The 23,237-nt window shown below is 39.3% G+C and overlaps 1 protein-coding gene across 5 annotated transcripts; it reads right to left on the bottom strand.

The window, feature by feature from the left end:
• Positions 1-527: 527 nt before the first annotated feature.
• Positions 528-22,785, bottom strand: myrf (myelin regulatory factor). Of its 5 annotated transcripts, none has more exons than XM_020631348.3 (27): positions 22,236-22,785; positions 13,603-13,693; positions 13,157-13,465; positions 12,215-12,276; positions 11,444-11,666; positions 11,101-11,201; positions 10,827-10,944; positions 9,831-10,026; positions 9,656-9,732; positions 8,796-8,906; positions 8,594-8,699; positions 7,592-7,792; positions 7,234-7,342; positions 6,943-7,052; positions 6,696-6,856; positions 6,505-6,577; positions 6,307-6,389; positions 6,118-6,186; positions 5,940-6,023; positions 5,664-5,731; positions 5,481-5,555; positions 5,159-5,389; positions 4,893-4,986; positions 4,134-4,196; positions 2,921-3,026; positions 2,706-2,780; positions 528-2,556 (listed from the first exon to the last, which is right to left on the bottom strand). In XM_020631348.3, the coding sequence occupies exons 1-27, from the start codon at positions 22,279-22,281 to the stop codon at positions 2,479-2,481; spliced, it is 3,120 nt and encodes a 1,039-aa protein (XP_020487004.2). In that variant the 5' UTR covers positions 22,282-22,785; the 3' UTR covers positions 528-2,478. The 5 variants fall into 5 exon arrangements, with proteins under 5 accessions (XP_020487004.2, XP_020487006.2, XP_020487007.2 ...); XM_020631350.3 differs by having other exon boundaries at positions 8,609-8,699; XM_020631351.3 differs by having other exon boundaries at positions 11,122-11,201.
• Positions 22,786-23,237: the final 452 nt, after the last annotated feature.

Here is a 23,237-nt window from a genome sequence, read left to right as displayed (position 1 = left end):
GTGTGTAATCAACAACAATACATTCTGGGTTTTTTTTTGCCACAAACATTTGACATTTAAAGTTTGTTGTTATGCAAATGTGAAGGATAAGCTATCTGAGAGGCTAAATTTAGGGTATCAATTTATGAGACAGAAAAGAAAGTGTTTTGCTGCCCTCTAACGGACAAAATGGAAAATTTGCGCTGATTTATTTATCACATAAAGCAGGGATGGGCAACTTTGGTCACAGCAAGGGCCACATTCATTTAATTCTCACTGCCAGAGGGCCAAATTGTAGGATACAAAAATTATTACTGTCAATTATGTCTCAAATTTAACTCAACATATACCAGTGATCAAATATTATTATGGACATATTTCTGGTTTTCATGAATTCATGGCAGATTTTGTCAAGTTTTCTTCCATGTTTCCAATTAATTGACCTGAGGGCCACATTGAGGGTTGATGGGGGCCGCATGTGGCCTCCAGTTGCCGCCAGTTGCCCACCCCTGACATAAAGCATTTAAAAAATCAGAGACAACCGAAAATTCAATCAAAAATGTATTTACTACATGCTTCATAATATTACAGCATATTTTTTTGACAAAATGGTTTACAAATGTTATGATACATGGGCTACAAAAAGTAATGATATTAGAATATATTCAACGTTCTTTTAGTGTTATGGCATTTTTGTTTAAAGAAATAGTGCTAGTGTGTGTGCACGCGCGTGTATATGTGTGTATGTGTTTACATGTTTATATTCTAATTCATCATTTCTGGGCTCCATTAGATAAACGTTGATATATTATTGATGGTAGCCTACAAGAACAAACAAACAAATACACTTTAAAAACAATATCGTCAAACATATCAGATAAAAAGGAGCACTGGTAGTAACACAATGAAGCTTTACAGTTAAATGTAATGCAGTTCTACCAGAGTATATGAAAACAGTCTGCTGCACTGAATAGAGCAACAGCGTTTCATAAAGACAGTGCAAAAGTGCTACAGTGGTTTCATTATGCTATCTGGTGCATTATAAATAAGCTAAAATAGTACCCGCTACCTACCCACTGAAGTCATAATTATAATAGTCAAAGCATTTTACAGTCTTAATATTCTGCTAACTTCCATAAACTTTTGTCTGATGGCTGTTTTTCCTATGTAATATTGATTTAACATTTGACATACACTATTGTGTGTTTTTTTTTCTTTTTGAATACAGACACATAAGGGATATGGATTCAAACAAACATTTCAACCAATTTTACAAAAGAATAGAGCGTAACACAATAATGCCTCAAAACAAGAAAGGATAATGGAAGATAAAACACTATACAAATCAGTTATCTTTAAATTGTTATTCTTTTTTATTAATGTTATATTCTTAATTGTATAGGCACAGGAAAAAAAAAATATCCAGATAAAGTCACGAATAAGGCCAGTGTATGAAGTCCATTTTACTTCGAGAGTTTCAATTCTTTTTTTCAGCTTTATGAACCAGATATTAAAATGACATTTTCAAAGCTGAAGAAGCATTCGAGTTGCCGCTGAGCTGAGATGTCCCATTTACAAGAATGGATTGAACATGCGCACAAAATGTAATCTGCCATTTCTGCCTCCCCAGTGTTCTGCACAGTTAGTGAAATACAGTTTAAGCTATTCCAGTGTTTCTTGAAATGTTGTCAGTGTTGGACTTGTTGCATTTCTACGATCAGATGCTTAAAGCTTTCAGTGTTTCTACTTTTAATGTTCCAGAGTTATTTCCAGTCATAGCACATTTGATCAAGGGAATCACCTTTAATGAAAAGGACTCAGTGGTCTTCAAATGTATATGCCCATCTTAATACTACACTATGCTCTGCTGTAGAGACTCAGGATTTGCCAGTGTGCACTACTGAGGTATCTTTTCAGTGTAAGATGCAACCTTTCACTGAGGCCTTCAGCAGAAGTCAACCATCTTCTTTCCAGTGTAAAAAAATACTAATCAGTGTTTATTTGTTGGTTTCGGTGTACTTTAAAATTCATTTTATAAAAAAAATATGCAAATGTGCATAGAGTTTTCCACAGTATCTTAGCTTGTAACTCATTAGGAAACTTGAATTTGGCTAAAACATAATTATGGCTTAATGTAAGTACAAATGACATCGTGACCATTGAATAAATGAGCAAGAAACTCAAGGCATAACTTACACAAGAGTAGTTAACAATGAAACAACAAGGTTAAAGTGATCGAAAACATTTTCAGTGACAAAAGAAAAAAAAAGAACAGTGTTTTATATTCCAGTGATCACAGCAAAAAGAGATGTCTTAATGCATGTACATGTAGATGGGATAACGATGGGGAAGGTGTAATATAGTGGGTTCTGTATGGATATCTTTAAAATAATGTACAATAAGGAGACCAAAAACCAATCCCATCCCAACAACGTACAAATGGAACCATAAAGGAAAATGTGAGCATGTAAAGACACTGGGACATGTCCTCTTCTTTTTTCACGCACAGTTGCTTTGAAAAAGAAGATGGTAGTCAGAGGATGAGTTTTCTCCTTCAGCGGCACAGCTCACTTCACTCTGTTAATGAAAAACATGGGGAGACAAAAGACATAATGAACAGCCATTAACCAAGTGTACAACTAATGAATCAGACCACACAAAGGAAGCACAGAGCTACAGTACAGTGTCTAGAAACCCCTTTTATTTTGAAAGCCAATTTTACTCACAGACAGGGAGACACGGAAGTGATAGGCGACGTCCTGGAAAGACAGCACGGGTACAGACCACAGATGATGAGTTCCCTAAAAAGTGCAAATTATTTGATGAGTATATGTAAGCTCTAATAATGCTTGTTTCAAGTTCTCATAATGGTATAAAAATCTAACTAAGGACACAAGTATTGATGATATGAATCGCCCTGGTTAAGCATGTCTTTATGTACCTTTGATGATGTACTCTGTCCTCTGTAGAGCTCTGTCTCTGTGTGGTTGGGGCATAATCGTCCCAAGGTCGCACCACATTGTCTTACCCACACATTGTTCTTAGACCTGCAATAAATCAAAATGCTCTTCACCCTCTGTTATTTTTCAACAATGTCATCATCATTTCTTAAAAACTCCATGTTTTTTTTAATATAATAATTGCCAAATTATATTATTTTGGCCTAAGAATTTTCTTTAGTAACTCATATACCAATTTCATCTGACATCATGCTCAGGGTCAGCAGCACAAATGATCATCATACTCATCATAATGTTTTGGATATGTTTCACTTTGTCAGTTGTATAAATGAAGGATATCTGACAAATGGTTTTCACTTCAATGCTTCTCGATTGAATCGCAACTTTAGATACAAAAGTGGTGGCAAATCTGAAGGGGCATAAGTCCATATATAAAAAAAAAACATATTTTATAACTCATTAGCTCTGGATGGACAACAGCTAACTCTATCAGTAATGTTAGCTAGCTGATGGTAATAATTGCTAGGATATTATTGAATGCTTCCCTGAGCTGTTGTCAGTAAAACTGGAAACCAAAATATTTTATTTATTTGACATTATTTGAACATGTTTAAATTTTGAGGTAAATTGACATAATACTTTTTCATTAGGTATCAACAGTAAATTCACAACAGCTAACAATTCAGACAATTCTTAGCTAACAGTTAGATTTGCTGACTCACATCACAATTAGCAAGGAATGAATGCTTCTGTATCTTGCAACACTGAGTACTAACATCAGCTGTAGAAAAAGAATACCTCATGTGTTGTTTGAACTACAGACCTATAGAACTTATAGACATAAGGCCTGTCGTGCTCCAGATTTTAACTCTCTATTGTCTTTTCAGTTGCTGATGAATGAAGAAGCAGTAAAATGGTAACAACTAGTTAGATTCACTTCTTTTATGTGATTGGCATTTCTGAAACAATGCATTGCAACATTATCAGTTTTTGCATGATGGGCTGATACTAATGGGCCCTTTACAAAGCATCCTGCACCATCAGTGTATGAATGTGACATGTACTGTAAAGTACAGTCCATTCACCATTTTTACTACTTTGAGCTTCACAACCTGAGTGTGACGTCCACTGTGTGAACATTGGGAACTGCTAGCATGTATTTATATATAGATGGTGCGGTTATTTTATACTCACGTCATGTGCAAAGTGATTTGTGAGATGGAAGAATTTCTCTTTCCATGGACGGATACTGTGTAGCTAAAACAGACAAAGTGAAAAAACTGGATTAGTATGAAGCATGACTGTGTAATAAACCGTACAATACATTACACTTATACTGCCTTAAACAGTTTATTTAAAACATTTAACTATTTTTTAAACAATTCTGACATTTATATTTACATCACATAATAACCCATTTCTTAGCATTTCATCTTTGTTGGAAACACAAATCTGTTGATATTTCATATTTTGTACAGCACATATTGCTATGTAACTTATTTATTCATATTTCTTTCTATACACTACTGTATTTCATATTCTACATAAAAATAATATATTCTACAGCTTTCTTCCTTATATCTTCTATCCCCCAAGCTGAAATCTTCTATCTTGTACTTATCGTCTTTATACAAGGGATATTATCTCACTGGGATGAATAAAGTATTTCAGATTTTGATTCTGTAGCTCAGATTCTGATGTTAACTCAAACTGTAATTGTGTCAGGGAGGAATCATACAGACAAGAAACAATATAAAAGACACATGTGAATAAGGGAGAGACAGATATATTCAGATGCTTCTATACAAGGTGTAATTTATCACTGATACGTTTTAATGACTTATTAGAAGTGATACAACGTCCTTAATAAGATTCTTTATTTTCCTCTTTAACAACACCGTCACCCACCTCTACAATGTCAACTTAAGGCTAGAGGAACTTTAGAGGAAATACCTGCAGCTTTCAGGAGTTGCACAACGTTGTGTTGTGATCACTTGGTTTGTCTCCACGATTTGTAGACTACTCAGAGAGGGAGCTGACCTTCCTCCTGAAAAAAAGAGAAGCTACACTATGAGCATTTTACCCATTGAATTCCAAAGTGCAGTATGTAGATAAGCGTTATTTGCAGTTGTCAAACAAATGGCTTTACTGTGTTTGCATACTGCATATTATATGTGTGGAGAAAGCCCAGCGTCTGGGATGTGTTTGTGTATTTTTACCCTTTGTGTGCAGGCTGCGTTGTCTGCGTGAAACTGGCAGCTGACCCACGGGCAGACGGTTGGCAGTTCCCCCACCGTCAAGGTCTGTAGGTGCTGGTCTTTTTGACTTGGCAAAGTACAAAGGTGCTGAGGTGTGACTCAGGCGGTTTCTACTGCGGGCCTCTTTGTCCATTAATCTGGACTTGGCCTTTTTATTAATGGTGCTCGGTGTAGGAACTAGACTGCCTACATCTAAAAGAAGGAGGAAAAATGACCTGCATTGAAGACGCATGTATGAAACAGGAAGATTTTCTGTTTGTTTCAGCCATATTTGCTTTCTTACCTGGTGTGGATTGGTTGTTAACCAGTGACAACACTGTAGCTGATTGGTTGTTGATGGCTGTGGGTGAACAGCAGGCTGAAAGTGTGAGAAAACCAGATCTCAGCAACTTATCTGTAAATCAACCGTTAATTGTGCGCCTAACTTAGATAGCTGCTCAGTCACTTATTTCGGATCTCCACTCACCTGGAGCAGGGGTGGTGGTCAGCGGAGTAAACTGACTCTTGCGTGAGGATCCCAGAGCAGCTCTCGACCTGCAGGCCAAGAATATGCTTTAGTAAAAAACTGATGACACACTAACAACCAATAATGTTTTAGGTATTCTGATTTACATTCTCATTACCCATGAGCTCCCTTTATAAACAGAAAAAGAAACAACCAACTAAGCAATCAAAGAAAGGACCGAAAGACAGAACAAGAGTGTGAAACAAGTAATGAGAAAGGCAGGTGCAGTAAGCATACCATGGGCAGACAGGTGGACAGAAAGTTACAGTGGCAGTGAAGATTGGCATCCAAGAGATGTAAAGAATACAGGAAGGAAAATAGCTACAGAGAGTAGGAACAGATCATGTTAAAAGACAGTCATGGAGAAATGGAGAAATTAGATTTGTAAGTTTCAGTCTCCCTCAGGACCACATACCCATCCCTCTCTGACACGTCTCCTCTGTGGTGAAGGGTCAACACATAAAGGACCGACATAGAAATGACACTGTCGTGGGACAAAATGAAAACACAATGCATTGTTATCATGCCTCTGCTGGACAGAGATGAAGCTGATTGTTTTGTGTACCCTCCAATCCCTGCCCAAATACATTTAGCTCAGTCAAACCTGAAGGCCATGACAACAACCAGTGCCAGGATGGCTGCCTGCATGAACCTCTGGCTGATGCAGCCTTGATCTGGAGGCGAATTCTGCGGGGGGGAAAAAAACCCACATAAATGCTTTTGTACAATACTTGAAAATCATCATCCTTTGATTGTTAAACAATTAAAAACTGTTTTTAAATACATCTTTGTCACCACGGACCTTGCTTCCAGGTTTTGTTGTGTTCTTCTTGAGTGGGCCGCTCCCTGTTCTGCTGAAATAACTCCCTGATTGGCTACAGGGAGGGGGAAAATAAATTAACTGATCTGTCAATTCTTTTGTATACCAATAAGAATATAATGAAAAAGATTCCTGCTTCGAAAACTCCGTCTGTTTCCGCTCACTTCTCTCACCTGACAGTGCCTCCGCTCACTGTGCTCTTCATGCTGTCGAGACGCCGCAGCTTTGCCAGTTTGCGGCTCCAGCGCTCCAGTTCATCTATCCGAGTCTCCAGGTTATCTGTGAGCTTACAAAGCTCCTTCACAGCGCCCACGTTCTCCATGAAGATGCGATCCTTTCATGTTAAGGAGAGGGCTTTTAGTTTCGTTCTGTTATTGAGGCGAAGTGTGTTTGGGCTTTTTGTTGAAGTGTGTTTAGTACCTTGTTGACAACTAGCAGGTTTGGAATAGTTTCTCCGTTGGCAAACACCACGTCACCCCCCTCCTTCACTGCTTCAGGTAAGATCTGTTGAACCTCTTGAGCGATCACTCCTGCAGGAGGGATATAAAAAGTGCTGCAGTGAAAAATACAGCATACACTGATTCAGGACACACTTGAAACAAAAATGCACATACAGCAAAGGACAAAACGTTCATTAAGACATAAAGATGATCACATGATATAGAGTGAACAAAGACTTGAGCTGATGGATATTGTTATTGATGAAGTTACCGGTCTCTGCAGTATTCTCTATTCCCACCGAGGCAGCAAATTCAGGCTTGTAATGATAATGGACCAGCCTCATCTGAGAAATCCGTTTCAAATTGTCTGTGGTGTCCACCTACACACAGACAGAGTGACAATGACATGCATGCAGATGATATGAAAACACATTGCTCATGTTGCAGGCGAAACGCTTGGGATCAAATACAATGAGAAGGCAAAAAAACTGAAATGGAAAGTGTCCAGTCAACTGTGCTGCGCAAGAGCATTTGGATGACGTGATTCATGATGACAAGAACATGAGGCACACGATGACACACACTGACAGTTGGGCAACAAGCATGCAAAAACACGGTGATGTTCTGACCTCTTGGACATTTTCTTTGGCCCTGATGTCCGACGGGTGCACCAGGGAGCCCATGACCTTCACGTTTCCATGGACGACCAGAGCCTCGTCCGGCCGGTCCGTGTTGATGCCGACTCTCCCGTGGTGGTAAACCGAGTCTGGCAGTTGGCCACGCTGCCACAGCACTTCGTTGTCACTTTCAAACTGGCCCGGGTTTGATGCCTGTAACGGAGAGACAGAGAAGACGGTGCACAGACTATAATGGTTCAGATATTTCTTGAAGATATGATGTGCACAATCAAAATTATTTCAATTTGGAAATATGTAAATTCGCTCTCTAGATTGTCATCGGTGAGGTTGCCAGGCACCCAGCAAACGATCCAGTAAGCGCTCACTGCTGCCTCCGATTTAAAAAGTAGTCTGGACATAACGTCACTTAAAACAGCCGTAGCGCTTGTTACACAATAGTTCTAGATAAACGTTTTAGGCAGAACACTTTATGTCTTTGCTTAGCTGCTAGTTGTTTCAACATGTTTATGGTATAAATATGAGGCATGAAAGCAAATTGACATATTTTCAAAAATGTGGGCTGAATCTCTTAACATGAGGATAAAATGCAAATTTGTTGACTTACATTATATAGTTAAACAGTTTTTCAGTGAATTCATTAAAAAAATAATTTACGTAATGTTAGCACAGTGGCTAAAAATAAGTAAACATTCCTTCTTAAATCAATACCCTTAAAAATTGATAGTAACTCCATAATTTCCCACAATGCTATCAATGGTCACAGGAGGAGAAATTCCTGTTTCATAGTTTGACCTCTATTAAACTCTATGTTTTGGAGTGTAGCTGTAGTGTGCAGTGGAGCAAAGAGACAGATAGACGGGATAGAAAGACAGGTGTTGGAGAGGACGAGGAAATCTAAACAGTGATTTTGAAATACAGGAAGGTTCGAACAGACTGCTGAGGGAAAGGTGTCACATTCACACAGGATATGATTGTTGTAGGAGGCAGACAGACATGGCCAGACGTTACCCTGACGATGATCCTCTCAGACACGTGAGCCGCCACAGTGTAGGTCTGACTGTGGGACTGAGCATGCAGCGCCACCACCAGCATGAAATACCTGAACGGACAAACGCATCAGGAGCAGCTGTGACTGCTGGACTTTTGTTTGCATTAAAGTTAATGGCATGTTTACATGTGATGGCATGTTTCTGACCTCTGGTCTGGGTTTGGTTTGCCCTTCTTCCTCATGTTGTTTGCTGTGGTCTCGCTGAAGTGGAGCCGTCCCACTGTGACCTTAGTGACCTGCTCTGATGGCAGGGTGACGCTGGAAGAAATTAAATCATAAAAATACATTGTGCGCATGTATACTGTATATCCAAGAAGCAATGTCTGTTTATTCCTGCTATAATTTGGAGTCTTGTATTTTTTTCCCCTCTTTTTTGGTAAAGCTAATACTTGTTTGGATTTTGTTAGTTATTACCATAATTATTCCTTCAGCTTACTTTTTTTTCTTTTTTTAGAATTTTCATTTTGGGCTTTTTATGCCTTTATTGGAGAGATAGGACAGTGACTGGAGCTGGAAATCAGAGTAGAGAGAGATGGGGGGATGACATGTGGGAAAGGAGCCACAGCCTGGATTCAAACCTTTGGGCTGCTTGCTTTTAGGACCAATGTACCTCTGTGCATGCGGTGCACGAACTAACCACTTGTCCACCGGCGCCACTTCAGTTTAGTCTTGATATTAAAATAGTCACTTTTATTCTTCGTACATTTCAATGTGATAAAATGACCATAAAAGCTCAACAAGGAAACAAAATGAGGGAACTTTTAACGATAACGACGATTTAAAGATATAAGAAACTCAATAAATGTTTTAAACTGGCAAAGGTGAAGCGTCTAAAAAACATCTGAACAAAGACTGCTAAGAAGAGCTGTAACATCACAGATTTATTTGAAGTGCATATGGTGGGCAAGTATGAACAGTAGAAATCATAACAGCGAGCTAAATTTGCTTTAATGCTCCTGGTTTTATTTTTTTAAAGTGAACTTATCCTTTTAAGAGTTCATACTCACAGCACTGGCTTAAAGGGCCTCTTGCTGCGGTCAGACTGTGACTGCTCCACACTGATGGACTGATTCATGGCCTCCACCTGGCAACACAGAGAGAAATAAAATCGACATTTAATCAAGTGCAGAGCTCAGAACGCTCCGGTTGATGTCATGTTTTTACGTTTGTGCCCTTGCTCACCTTTACTCCGTTGAGTTTGAGATAGAAGCAGTCGATGGTCTGCAGGCCTTCATTTGTCTTTATGTACTTGGGATCTCCCAGCATGCCTACGTAGACGGTCACCTGGAAGTGGTTCTTCTTCTGGCAAACAAAGGCGTCGTCAGCCAAGGAGAAGTTGAAGCCCTTGTCTGCATCAACGCGGTAGGTTGGCATCGGACTAAAGACAGCGAAAGAGATTGTGACATATGAAAAAACGTGAATAAGACGTTCGTATTCATTATAAGTATAATTAAAGGTCAATTGAGCAATTCTTATCATCAAAGGGAGACTCTTCATTATGTGCTTTTAAAAGGAGCTTCCACATGTCTAAAGGTCCAAGTAGAGGATGCAGATATGAATGAAGAACATCATATTTATAATCTGGTAATAAAATGGACTTTGTATTCTCATACATGAGGAGCTGGAAACAGTAAGCCTCGTACCTCTATTATTTCTGTAATGGTAACAATCAATGTTTGTCATTGCTTAAGAACCCTGAATAGACCCCTTCGTGTGAGCGCTACAACTTTAATACGATAGAAGATTGAGACCTTCTGCGAGGTGTAATAAATCTATATAAAAACAAATAAATCTTCTGCTTTTCATGGATGAACAACCAGGTGGCTTTGACAACATATCTGAAAAGGTCTTGAGAGTCCAATTTAATTTCCCTCCCTAGCTATACTTCTTTATATTTTTGGCACAAGTAGGTGTACACTCATTTTTCCCTTTAACAGCTCCTCAGGTTATCTTTCTAAGCCGAAACCGTGCCCTCGTTCACTCCCCCGCGCAGCTCACCTCTGAGGAATTCGTAGACCACTGCAGCCTTGCTATTTCTCTGCCACTCCCACTGTACACTTTGAATTATTTATCTAACCAATTATGACTTTCTTTCATTTTTAGCTCTCCGTAGAGTGCTTTCAACCACAAGAGAACAGCCACATGATTTACTGATAGGCCAAAGTAAAGTCCACCCACAGCTCTTTGCAGTTTGCGTCATATAGTTGTGTCCACTTGTTCTGCTGGTGAGGCTGCCACTTGATGCACTGATAGTTCGGGTCCAGGTAGGAGTTGTCTGCATCCTGCATCAAACCTGCTGCAAAAACCAAATAACAGCGCTCAAAGCTTTGATAAAGGAATGTTAAGAATATTTTCGGTGAAAGTCTTTTATCTATGTGACAGACAAAGGGGAGATGAGAGCTGGTGAGCGTGAGGTAGAGGAGGCGAGGAAGAGAAAAAGATGCCTGCCTACCTGGTTCTTGCTTGATGATACCTGTGAGGATTTGGGAATTGAGGGTGCTGTTGGGAGAGTCGGAGTGCTTCCTCTTCTTGGCCTGGTGGACAGGGATGCCGCTGAGGGAGGAAATGTAAACACAGTCACAACTTGAACACATCACTACTCTTTCCCATCTTTTCTTTCATTTCATACACATACAGTTTTCTCATTTTTTTCACACAAACTTATCCCTAGTGTTTATTTGATCTTGCTATATGAACTGATTGATTATTACAGATTTTAACATTTAATTTTTTGTGTTTTGTGTGTATAAAAGAGCTTCATGAATACATTTAAATTGAGTATATTTATGACTTACTCCTGCCCTTGAGGATGCTGCAGCAGCTGATGGAGCATTTGCGTCTGCTGCATGTCTCCACCCCCGCTTGTGGCCGGACCAATAGGATACTGGGATATCATGGGCTCAGGCTTCAGGTACATGTCACGATGCATGTTGGGATAGTGCCCATGTGGTGGAAGGGGTGGCGTTGGAGTCATGTGACACATGTTCTCTGGTGTCATGGTCCTGATCATGTGAGGGTCTGAAAGACAAGTTGGGGATCGGGAAACAAATAAAACTGCACTTCAGCATGTCAGACTGCTTGTTATTACACTTCCGCAAACTTCAGCTAAAGGTATTTTCCAATGTTTGACAAAGAAAAACCACAAGATAACTTCAAAAGTTTTTACTGATAGGCAGGACAAACACAGGTGTGTGAGCGACAAAGTTTTTGTGAAACTTTTATTTTAAATAAGCCAAAAGAAACTTCAAAACACACTTAAAAAAAAATGTTATGAGCTTCAAACAATTATATTCAGTCGAAATCTAGATTCTGATGAATGAGTGACAGACACACCTTGAATTCAATATATTGATTGGTTTGCATATGAGGTTGATTTTACTCTCTGGTCTCGCTGCGGTGTTCAATAACAATGAACTGATGATTTATGGATATTGACTTCAGCGGCGTCCTCCGACTCGATGTTGGAGTCTGCATCTTTTCTCTTAGATGACCTCTTTTTGTGTGCTTTCTTTCACATTCTTCAAAGCAAACTTCTGAAGGGAAAAAGAAGGAGATGTTTGACTCACCATTCACCTGCTGAGGAGAGTACGGCTCTGAGCTGGAGTCTGGGGGGGACTCGGGTAGCGTCCTAAAAGATAGATTGGCAATAGAGGTTATGTTCACAAAAACAGTCCTACTTGACCTTCAAATAAAAATAAAAAAATCCTTTAAAGAAGTCCCATGCCAAAATTGGCTCTTCTTTGTTGTTGTTTTTCAAGGCTATTGTTTTAAATAGTGTCTACATTATTTTGATCTATTACTTTGGCTCTAGAGAATAGCATCAGTTTTTTAAAGTCAGTATTTAGCACCAGTATCAGGTCATTTAGGGTATCTTGCAGATTATTACATTTTGGACAGCAATGAGGACTGTCTTTCTTCCCAAATCACCTACAGAGGCCAATGTCAGTCTTCGTCTTAAAAAAGTGAAGCTTTATGACAACTGTGCATCCCACAGGCCTATAAGCTTATTAAACAAAGTTCTTAAATTGCTCTCTTGCTTTGACTTTAGAAACAGTCCTGCCTGCCATTATAAACAGTGATCTAACAGGATTTGTAAATGGCAGAAACTCGTGCAATAATATGAGGAGGGTTTTTCCCAATTTGACAAATTAGACTGTTGTTAGTCTGGACGCAGAGAAGGCTTTTGATGGGGTCAGCATCTCCCTTCTGGAGATACGGGGCCTAAGTGAAGCAATTATTAGCAGGGTGAAGTTGCAAAATATTAACCAGTTGTCTGCTGTCCTTACAAATGGCAAGAGATCTTCTCATTTTCACCTTGGCCAGGGTATAAGACAGGGGTACCCTTTATCACTGCTATTGTTTGCAATCCCTACGGAGCGTTTGACGGAGGCAATTAGACACATTACTTTCATTACAGATGTCTCAGCTTGCCGTAAAACTCATAAAATGTCCTCATATGTGTTCTTCTTTGCACCTTTCTCCATCAGCCTCTGAGGTCTTATGCTCACCCTGGAGCGTAGTGGCCCCTGTGCTCGGGCTTGACGTGAACCTGCTGTTGCTGCTGCTGCTGCTGCTGCTGCTGCTGCTGCTGCTGCTGCTGCTGCTGCTGCTGGCCCAGGCAGGAGTAGTTGTGTCGGAGGCCCAGGGATGGACCTTGCTGGTAGGCGTTCTGACAGTTCTGGGGCCCAGGCAGAGGGGCTCCTTGGCGCAGTGGAATAGGGGGGCTCACACCACACACCAACCCCCCAGCTGAGGAAACTCCTGCCTGGGGAGATGAGTAATTTGGTCCCGGGGCGCTGTGGACCTCTGAGAAACAGCTGGGAGAATGAAGAAGAAGAAGAAAAAGGGGGATTAGCGTTATCAGGAAAAACAAATTCCTTTGTAACGACATGATCTGATTGGCTTGGTTCATGTTGTTTTGACGTTGTTGGGTTGGTTTGGAGTCCCTACTGACATGTCAGTGCTATCGTCCTCCTTGCTGATGTACTCTTCCAGGATACTGGTGTCGATGTTGGCTGGCTCCAGAGAGCTGGTAATATCATGACCTGTGGAGAAGGGAGGGAGGGGAGCACAGAGAGAAGATGGAGAGCATCAGGATTAGCAAGAGGAATCTTTCAGCAACTCCGCACACTGCCACAACAGCTCTGGCTCCAACAAAAGCTTATGTTGTAACAATTCACTGGAAGTTAGTCTAAAGCATTTTGCCAACGCAGCGTTCTACTTATAGTTTTTTCTACAAACCAGAGCCTGACTGATATGGTATTTTTCGGGCCGATATCGATATCTTTATTTGATCTATGTTCAATCTGTAGAGATAGATAGATATAGATATACACATTTATTGCGTTGATCCCTAAAATGCAGTTATCAGACTCTTGTGGATAAGATATATAATGAAGACAAAATGGTCGCTCAACGGGAAAGTAACTGTGCATGTTTGGCATCACTCTGGAGAGTGATGATGCTGGTTGTAATCCATACAGCACATTCTCCTGGTGACAGCCAGAAAGAGAACTACTAGTGTAATACAATAATACTCAAATTAAATGCTTGTTGACTTGTGAAAAAGTCTTGTACTGATTTTATCGGCTGGATGATTAACTAGTCGGGCTCTACTACGAACTTCAAATAACTTTCTAACAACATATCATTACTTTTATTCGCATAATTTCACACTCTTTCTTTTTTAAACAGAATCAAATTTGCTTTAATATTTAAAGACTAAGATTACATGAATGACCAACAGTCTGAATATGTGTTAGCCAACATTACGGATCACATACTGGTAACTCAACGCCTCGTAATGGTGACACAAATAGAATGGAACCGCTGCAGTTGTTGGTTACTATTTTTGGCAGCGAAGCTTTGTCATTTAGATAAACTAAATATAAAATCAGGTTTCTTTTTATTAATATAATTAAATATAGATATACGATAAGCATCATTCATTATTGCCTAATGATCCCTTTACTTCACCCCAGGGTCATTTTCACCCTTTGATAGCCAAAGCCTCACAAATCCCAAACACATGACCCCTCTTAATCTTTAAAACACCATTGAGTATGCATATATTCAGAAAAGAGTAAACCACTTTATATAAACCAGCTTGTCCTATTGCACAATTAGCATGTAACTGGTACATGAGAGACGGTGATCCTTTTCCTTCACTTGTTGTCCCTAAATGCTGTAAACAGTGTCAGAGGGGAGAGGAGAGGGTGAGCAGGATGGAGGGGGTGAAGCGGGGGTAAGGACCTGGTATAGAGCGGGTGGGCAGGCAACCCCAGCCTTCTCCTTTTCTTTTTTTTCTCTCTTTCTGTCTCTCACACGCTCAAACAAGCACACACGCACAGACACACACTTTTCTCTGATAGATTAAGCAGCTACTCAGTTGGGAATGCGAGGAATTTTTGTGTTAGCATTGGAAAAAAAATCTCCTTTTCCCGCATTTTTGGTCTTCTATTTGTGCTTTATTCTTCATCAGAAACCAAACAGAAATGTTTATTATGAGTTATCTTGTCACAGTTACCTCTCAGTGTGACACAAATGATTTGAAAGAACATATTGTCTTGTAAAAAATGTGTATAGTCCAACCAAAAAGCAGGGCTGACTGTAAACATTAACATCTCACAACCATTAATCATTACACCCCAAAACAAAACCAACTTGTCTCCAACCAGTCAAATCAAGAACAACACCAATGATTCTGTTTAGAGTTCGGAGTAATTCTCCTTTTACCATATTGAGAAAACAAGCGTGTTTACAAAGATGGACTTTTCTTGCTGGATAGAACCAGATGGTTAATGTCTCCTAATACGTGCCAGCGAGATGGGAGACAAGCAGGATGGTTCCCCTGAAATAAGTTCCAGATGTGCACCCCACCCAAAGAGGCAGTAAATTTAAGCTGGCAGGCCTGATAACGAAAAATAAAGAGGGGAGGGTGGATAGATGGAGGTTGAGGAGGGCTGTGGGGCAAGAAAGACAGAATACAAGTATGATGTCCAAGGATGGAAATGGAAAAAAAAAAAAAACACATGAACAAGTGATGAGAGAAATTGATTCCAGACGTCTTTGTGTCCAAGAGGGCGAGAGAAGTAACATCTATTAGGTTGCGCCATATGGTAGATTGGTGATGTAAGACTTTTGCAAATACTAACACATTGATCAAGCTTGACATGAGCATACTGGAAATAACAGATGTTTAAACAGTGATACAAATGAGTTAAAGCAACTGTTGGGAAAATGTGGTTTGTATTGATTTTGTTGATCCATTTGTTGATAGTGGAGAATGTCAGAAATTAGGGAGAGAGAGTGGAGAATGACATGCAGGAAAGGAGCCACAGGTCAGATTTGACCTACCGCTTGGATTGCTACAGCTTCTGTACATGGGCCGCCCCAAACCAACCATTTGGCCACCGGCTCCCTGTCTTTGATATTCTTGCCCTCTGCATGTTAAGCAGTATTTTCTGGTCTTTTAACAGTCAAAATCTTTTTTTGAGGGAAAATGTAAACAAAGCCATTTCTGCAGCGTGCTGTAACCCACTTTGTGTGACACCTACCTGGTGTATAAAAACCATGTAGAAATCCTCAAATCCTCATAAGTGGTCTTGTCTTTTTTGTAGGGTAAACAGAGGCTCTGTATTCATTTCAATCAGTTTCATCACCAACAAAAAAATTTCCCACAGAAGCTTTAACTTAATTTTCCTTGGCCACTTGGGGCGCAGCAAAAAGAAAATAAATCTGAAATAACGATAGATTATTTGTAGTAACCTACCTGACTGAACAAAGTCCAATATTAAACCTTTTTAAGCTCTATTTTGGACTTTACCAACTCCCCCGCTCTTAAAATTCTTCCATCTTGCTCTTAACAGCTTATTTGGCTCTGTAGGTGCTCCACATGTTTACCTGCTAGTTTCTGACGTTGAAGCACAAACATTTTAATTTTATCCCATTTCTACATTGTCCTGCAATGTATAAGAAGTACGGCTGCTCATATCTAAATTATGTTTTACTGCTAAACACTACAGAAAAAAAAAACGATAACAAAGAACAATATCACAAACTCCTACACTGTACAAAATCTAACTGGATCTGGTGGAAAACTAAAACTGAAAGTCAATGTCTAACACACCTTCACAGTCAAGACACTACAATATTTCACATGCTGATCAAAGGAAAGTTACTGTTCCTGAATAACAGATACATAGACTAACTGTGGCCTATCACTGAATCAGTTTAAAATAGTAAATTGCTGTGAGATGGATGTGTACATTTCTCTGCTTCAATGTTTGTCTCTGTCCAGCTGTGTTCAACAAGGAACAGTGAAATGATTGTCAGTCCAACTTCGATACAGACGAGCCTTTTCAGAGATTAGGGGCTGAGAGGGGAGTGTGTGTGTGTGTGTGTGTGTGTGTGTGTGTGTGTGTGTGTGTGTGTGTGTGTGTGTGTGTGTGTGTGTGTGTTTGTGTGTGTTAACATATGCGTGTGTATGTGTTTGTTTGTATGTGTGTGTATAACTTTGTGTCTTATGCCACCATCTCAATGCCTGGTTTGTCAGCAGAGTAATAATCTAAAAAGAACACAGAAGACTGAGTGTGTGATTGCCCATTAAACATGGTTAGACTTATATGAGTCAATTTAATGGACAGCTTTCCTTTGCTTTGTGTGTTTTTTTGTAAATCCAACAATAGTGTGTAATGTAATTTTCGACTTCAAAATTGCATAAACTATTATTAAGACTACGTCCTGGAAGAAGAGTTACTTTGAGGTTACTTAAAACAGAAACCAAATCCTAAATCTATAAAAACTTCACTGTGATACTCTTATTTTGTTCCTTCCAGGTGAGATTTGTATGCACAAACATGTGTGTGTTAATAATGAAACACTTTCAGAGAGGAGCTCCATGTGATTATCAGACAGTTTGACTGGAATTAACTCTGTTGCACAACCCCAAAAAACACACAAGGAGATTATACACATAGTAAATTCCATTTCTAGGACATTTAACATCAAATTAAATAATTATAAATACTTTAAGAAACTTGCAACACATCAAAACTTACATCATAAGTAACAAGCCAATGTCTACACTAAATCAACAGATGCCTTTCATCCTAGAATTTAATTCATTTGTGCTCTCAGCTGTTCCAGATCCTACACAGCCTACGACTACAGTTTACATTTAAACACACCAACATGTACAGCCACAAACAGTAAATCAAGTAAAATGTATAATATATATACTAGAAAGGGTTAGGCATTTCTGACAAGTAACCCGAGAGTTCTACAGATTTTTCATTTGCGTAAAGATAGGGTTATTATTCGTTTTAAGAAAGCATAAAAGTGAAGCGCATCACTGCAACACGGACATCAATCAACAGGTGAACACAGAAGAAAGACTCCTATCAGGAAAGGACTATTAAATCTAAAGAGGAGCAGAGCAGACAGAGCGGCAGAGTACCTGCACGTAGCCAAAGCATGGTGACGTCCTTGAGATGAAAACACCTGAAACAGAAGATGAGATGACAAATTCCTCTCTATTTTTCACATGTTTCTCTACTCCGGCAGAAAGGCTTTCTTCTAGAGACCTGAGAATTGCAGACTAGGGTAACGAATGTGTGTGTGTGGTGTGTGTGTGTGTGTGTGTGTGTGTGTGTGTGTGTGTGTGCATACTGTGTTAGTGTGTGTGGGAGAAAGGATCGAGAAAGGAGTTATAATAAGGATTATTCCCCAGTCATGAGAAAAGGCTGTACCAGGCTACCACACACAGAACTTGTCGCACACAAGCACTGGTCGCACCGGCGGACCTGGCTCAGGAGATTACAGGAGTGACAAGGCTGGGTCCTGGACACAAAGCAAGATACAAAAAAAAAAAAAAAAAAAAAAAAAACTTTGGATAAGTTGTAGACAGATTTGCAGCATAGAGAGAGAGAAAATTCAAAAAGGGGAAAGAGACGAGGGAAGAAAAAGACAAAAGAATATTATAAATCAGAATATAGAGAAACTTGAGGAGAAGGGGGAAACTGTTGTTTGTCTAAAAATGGCGTAAATGAAAATGCTCATGTAAACCAGTTGAAGAAAATTCTAGTAAAATTTCACAGAGCTATTCTAATGAACTCCTCAGGATGCTCACAATGAACGCAGGATGCAGACAAATCCCCATAACACTCTGACGCTGCATACTACGTCTTACTTCTATAACCGCTTTACTTTATTATGTCATGAAGAGAAAAAAGTATATGAATCTCACAAAGTCTAGTTCAACCACAAACAACATTGATTGGCTGAGGATTACTCAGTTGGCAGACGTCAGTGATGGGAGTGAGGCACAACAATGAAAAATAGAACCTGCTAAGCGCTGTAAGCCTGGCCGCTCAAAAACAATACATTCCTGTAACTGCAGTTCACCGCTGAACCTGTAAATCAGATGAAGCGTCCAACCTGTTTCACTGAGGGTTTTTCAAGATGGATGAAAGCCATGATTCACTACAGTGGGAGTGAAGTGGGACTTAAGAGGAATTTTGAAATGGTATCATAGGGTGGTGATGATGATGATAGTCCTTTCAAGGAAATATGGTGTAAGAATGTGATTAACTATCTTGGAAAGTTTATTTTCGAGCAGATCAAATTTAAGTAACTCATCTTCCACTCAAACAAGTTTTATTTCAAATTGAAGGGTTTTTAACCACACTCTAGCTTCCAAATATTGAAAATCCCTACAACCAAGTCTTATACAATAACAATGACAGCCCTAATCTAAGGTTGACTGTATGTAAGGTATTGTTCATTTTGACTGCTGGCTCAGCAGCTTCGTAATAAGAGGCTGCTTGTCAATCAGTGAACTCAGATTCCCTCTTCACCCTTGACTATTTTGATAACTATTGTGTGGACTGTCTTCAATTGGGACACAATAATGTCCCATAGAATTAATAGTGACTTTAGTGTTTTCTAGAGATTTCTACTGTTGCCACTAGTGCAGTGAATACCTCTTCCAAAACTTTGGATCATTGATTGTTTATAAATATAGACTTTGCATCTCCATAGCTTTCCATTGTACAAAGGTGAGTAAAAATACCGCATGCGACGGCGCTGACATATTGCACTGCTGGTGTCTTTTGGAGCAAAAAAAATGCACAGAAGCGATCTAGCAGGTGGAACTTACTCTCTTACGCCTCTTCTGCTCACCTAAGCGAACATTTAACTTGCTGTTAAAATTGACAAAGATGACAAAGAACATGTGCAAACAAGAGGTTTCTTTGTCTTTCCGAGGTTGATTAGCTGTTCCTTTGGTGCCTCTTTTGACAAAACGGTGATAAAGTGGTGGGATATAAGATCAGGATTCTGTTTTTTTGTGGTTTATTATAATACATTGCCTTCAATAGCTTTGATTTGAATACAATTAACCATTGATTGCAGCCCTGTTTATTGTGTCAGTATTTCACCAATAGCCTTTCGGTGTTCTTAAAGCATTGGAGGCTACGGCGTAGTTTCAATGAAGAAGTATCAATCAAAGCCTACAAAGCCACTACTGTGCCTGTAAGCTTTGTTCATATCAGTCTAGTGTCTGCTGGATCCACATTTATCAAAGTGCCAAAACTGTGTGTCTGCATTACCACTTAAAGTAAGTGATTTCATTTTTCATTTTGACCAATGCTTCAATTCCATGTTGTCCAAGCACATGCTGTTGTATTACGTTTGGTTGATTTAGGGAACTATTTGGACAAAAACACAACACAAAAGTAATAAAATGTCATGATCCTTTGTAGGTTCCAACATGGCTCTGAGTGTTTGAGTGAATGTTTGTTGTCAAAGTGAGTCAGAGACGAGAAGGTCAAGTTTTTTTTTTTAGGGGGGGGGGGGTTAGCTGAGTTTCTCTCAACAGCTCAGTCTCTCCACCCTGAGTCTGCACAATCTCACCTCTTCACACGGTCTGCTCACTCTCACTCTAATGGAGTCTGAGAGATGGAGAGAAGACTGAGGAGAAACACCAGTCTCACCTCATTGTGTTTTAACAGCCGCCACGTCTATGCCAGGAATGTACACTGTGCATTAGTGTGAATGTATACATATTTCACTAATCCGATTAAACCACTACCAGTGCCAAAATCCATTATAGTGCTATTTGTGTGTGTGCTTCTGTGTGAGTGTGTGTGAAGGTAAAGGAGGGGTTAATCATAGACACTTATTGACTAATCATCTTGTAAATAAAATCAGCAGCTTTTTAATTTTACATTTACTCATTTATCTTAATTCAGCGCCGATTGCCTTAACTGTGATATGAGAGATGAAAGTAGGAGTTTTTAAATCAAGATTTTATAAAAAGAACAAGTTAGAAAGAAAACATGCATTTAAGGCAGCACCTACTGTAAACCTCTCATGGACAAGTTGACATTTTAGTCCAAGCAAAAGTGGCTGAAATAAAGCCAAAGTAAGAACATCTCTCTAACTCCCAAAGCAAGAATGTAAACACACTAAATTCCTGTCAGAATGGAAAAGGAGCCTCTGACAGTCATTGATGGCTGTGTATATTAAAGTCAATGCTTTGTGAACACTATAATCAAGTGTTAAGTCTCTCTACAGATAACGTGTGACACATAAAGCAGCATTGTGTTTTTATGTGCACTTGACATCTGTAGCGACATTTGACATAGTTTCTTTAAAAACACAAAAGTATTTGGCATGCTGTAGATCAAGGAGTGATGAGAAGAAGTACAAACTCTTGCTTTAAATGAGACAAATGTGTGTGTGTGAGGAAAATGAACATAACAGCAGTTATATGATGGACAGGTTGAGTTAGCTACGTCCTTATATTCTCAAATCAGGACATAAAAAACAAGTGCAATACAGCTTGGAGGTGAAAAGCTACTCAGATGTCCTCATACTTAAAAATAAATCATTTTTCTCTACAAAAAAAAAAATGTCAAAAGTTTGTAGACAAAAAATCCTAAATGTTTCCTTTTAACAAGCATAAAATAAATGTAAACTTTTGAAACTGATTTTGGTTGTAGCCAACATACACCTACATCACTAAAATCACACATTGCTGTCTCTAACACATCATGTCTCTCTCTAACACACACATTGTGCCCCCTTGCAAAACACACCATTTATCTTGACTTAAATTCCTGCAGCCTTACAACCCTCAACCCCAACCTCCTCCACTTCGGTTTTTTTTTTTTTTTTCTTTTCTGAGGATTCCCCGTTTAGCTTGATCTGTTACCCATCAGCAGCACTTTTGCTCCCTGCACCCATTAACCCTCCTGGGTTTCATTTTCAATATTGAAGTTTAAAATTAAAAAGTGAGGAAAGTTAGTGTTAGGGGACAATTCAACTGAAGACCAGAAGTCTTATAAGCTGTTAATATCATGATGTTGACCACCTGTCATGTGGGCTGCATCACAATAGGCCTCTAATTTAAACAGCATTTATGAGACAATATAAATACATGTTATAGTAAACATAACAAAACACATTTAGATTTGTTTAAATAATTAATAGACTTGTAAGTTAAAAGTCATAGTTTTAAAGTTACGTCCAACTAATTTTCATGAACCGTTTTAAAGTTGAGCCATAACTATGATGACATCTTACCTTCAAAAAACCTCTGTAACGCTTCGGTTTCATCTACCACGTCCATCCTAGCGGGTCCCACATGAAAAATCCATGAAAGTCTCCCCTTGTCCGAACGAAACCAATTCGGATCGGGGAAACTTTCACATGTGCATCACGGAATCCAGATGCTTCTCTCAGTGACTTCTTCTTGTCAATGGACATCAATCCATTCCCTCGGGCGGAAAACGTATCTACCTCGGCACTACGTTCACGTCCCGTCCCGATGATGAAGCTATAGGCTTTACGATGTTGGCTTTAACTTTTGATTAAGGGGCCAATAAACATCCAAACGAGAACAACGTGCAAGGGTTTCCTCTCACGCGCACCCTCACCTCAGCTTCCACGAGCGTCATAATAAACTTAAGTTCACTTTCGCGAAACACACCATCCAGTTGATGGAAAATGCGAGAATATAGAGGAAAATGTTGTTTTTGCCAATCAAAAAGAATGCGTAAAAGTTGTCTCTCTTGACTTGTGGTCGCCTTGTGTGCTGCCTTCCTCCTCCTCTCCCTCTCAGGCAGGATGTGAGCGGAGAGTTGGAGGAGAGGAGCTGCTGCAGGTGAAGGATGTGCAACACGCTGCTGCAAAGATCCCGCAACCCAAAAAAAAAAGAAAAAGAAAAGTGTCCATGTGAGGACATATGTTTGGATGATACTCAACAACTAGTTTGAGATTAATGTCACATTTCTTTTTTTCTAAATTCTTCATTCCGTCATGTGAAGAGCAGACATCCTGCAGAAAAAATAAGTCGATTGAGAGTTAATCAATTCAAAAATGAACATTGATCATTTATTCATAATTGTAGTCACTTTTCAAGCAACAATGTAAAAACTCTGGTTTCATTCCGTTCATATATAAGGAACTTTGCTTTTCTTCGTCATACTAAATTAAACATACTTTTTAAACATTGTAAGAACACATCAAGCATTTTTGAAGACGTCTGTGAGATCTGACAACTCGTGATGGGCCTTTCTTTCCTAC

The sequence above is a fragment of the Labrus bergylta genome, chromosome 7, assembly GCF_963930695.1.
Source record: "Labrus bergylta chromosome 7, fLabBer1.1, whole genome shotgun sequence".
NCBI lineage: Eukaryota > Metazoa > Chordata > Actinopteri > Labriformes > Labridae > Labrus > Labrus bergylta.
This window is presented reverse-complemented; position numbering and strand designations above follow the sequence as displayed.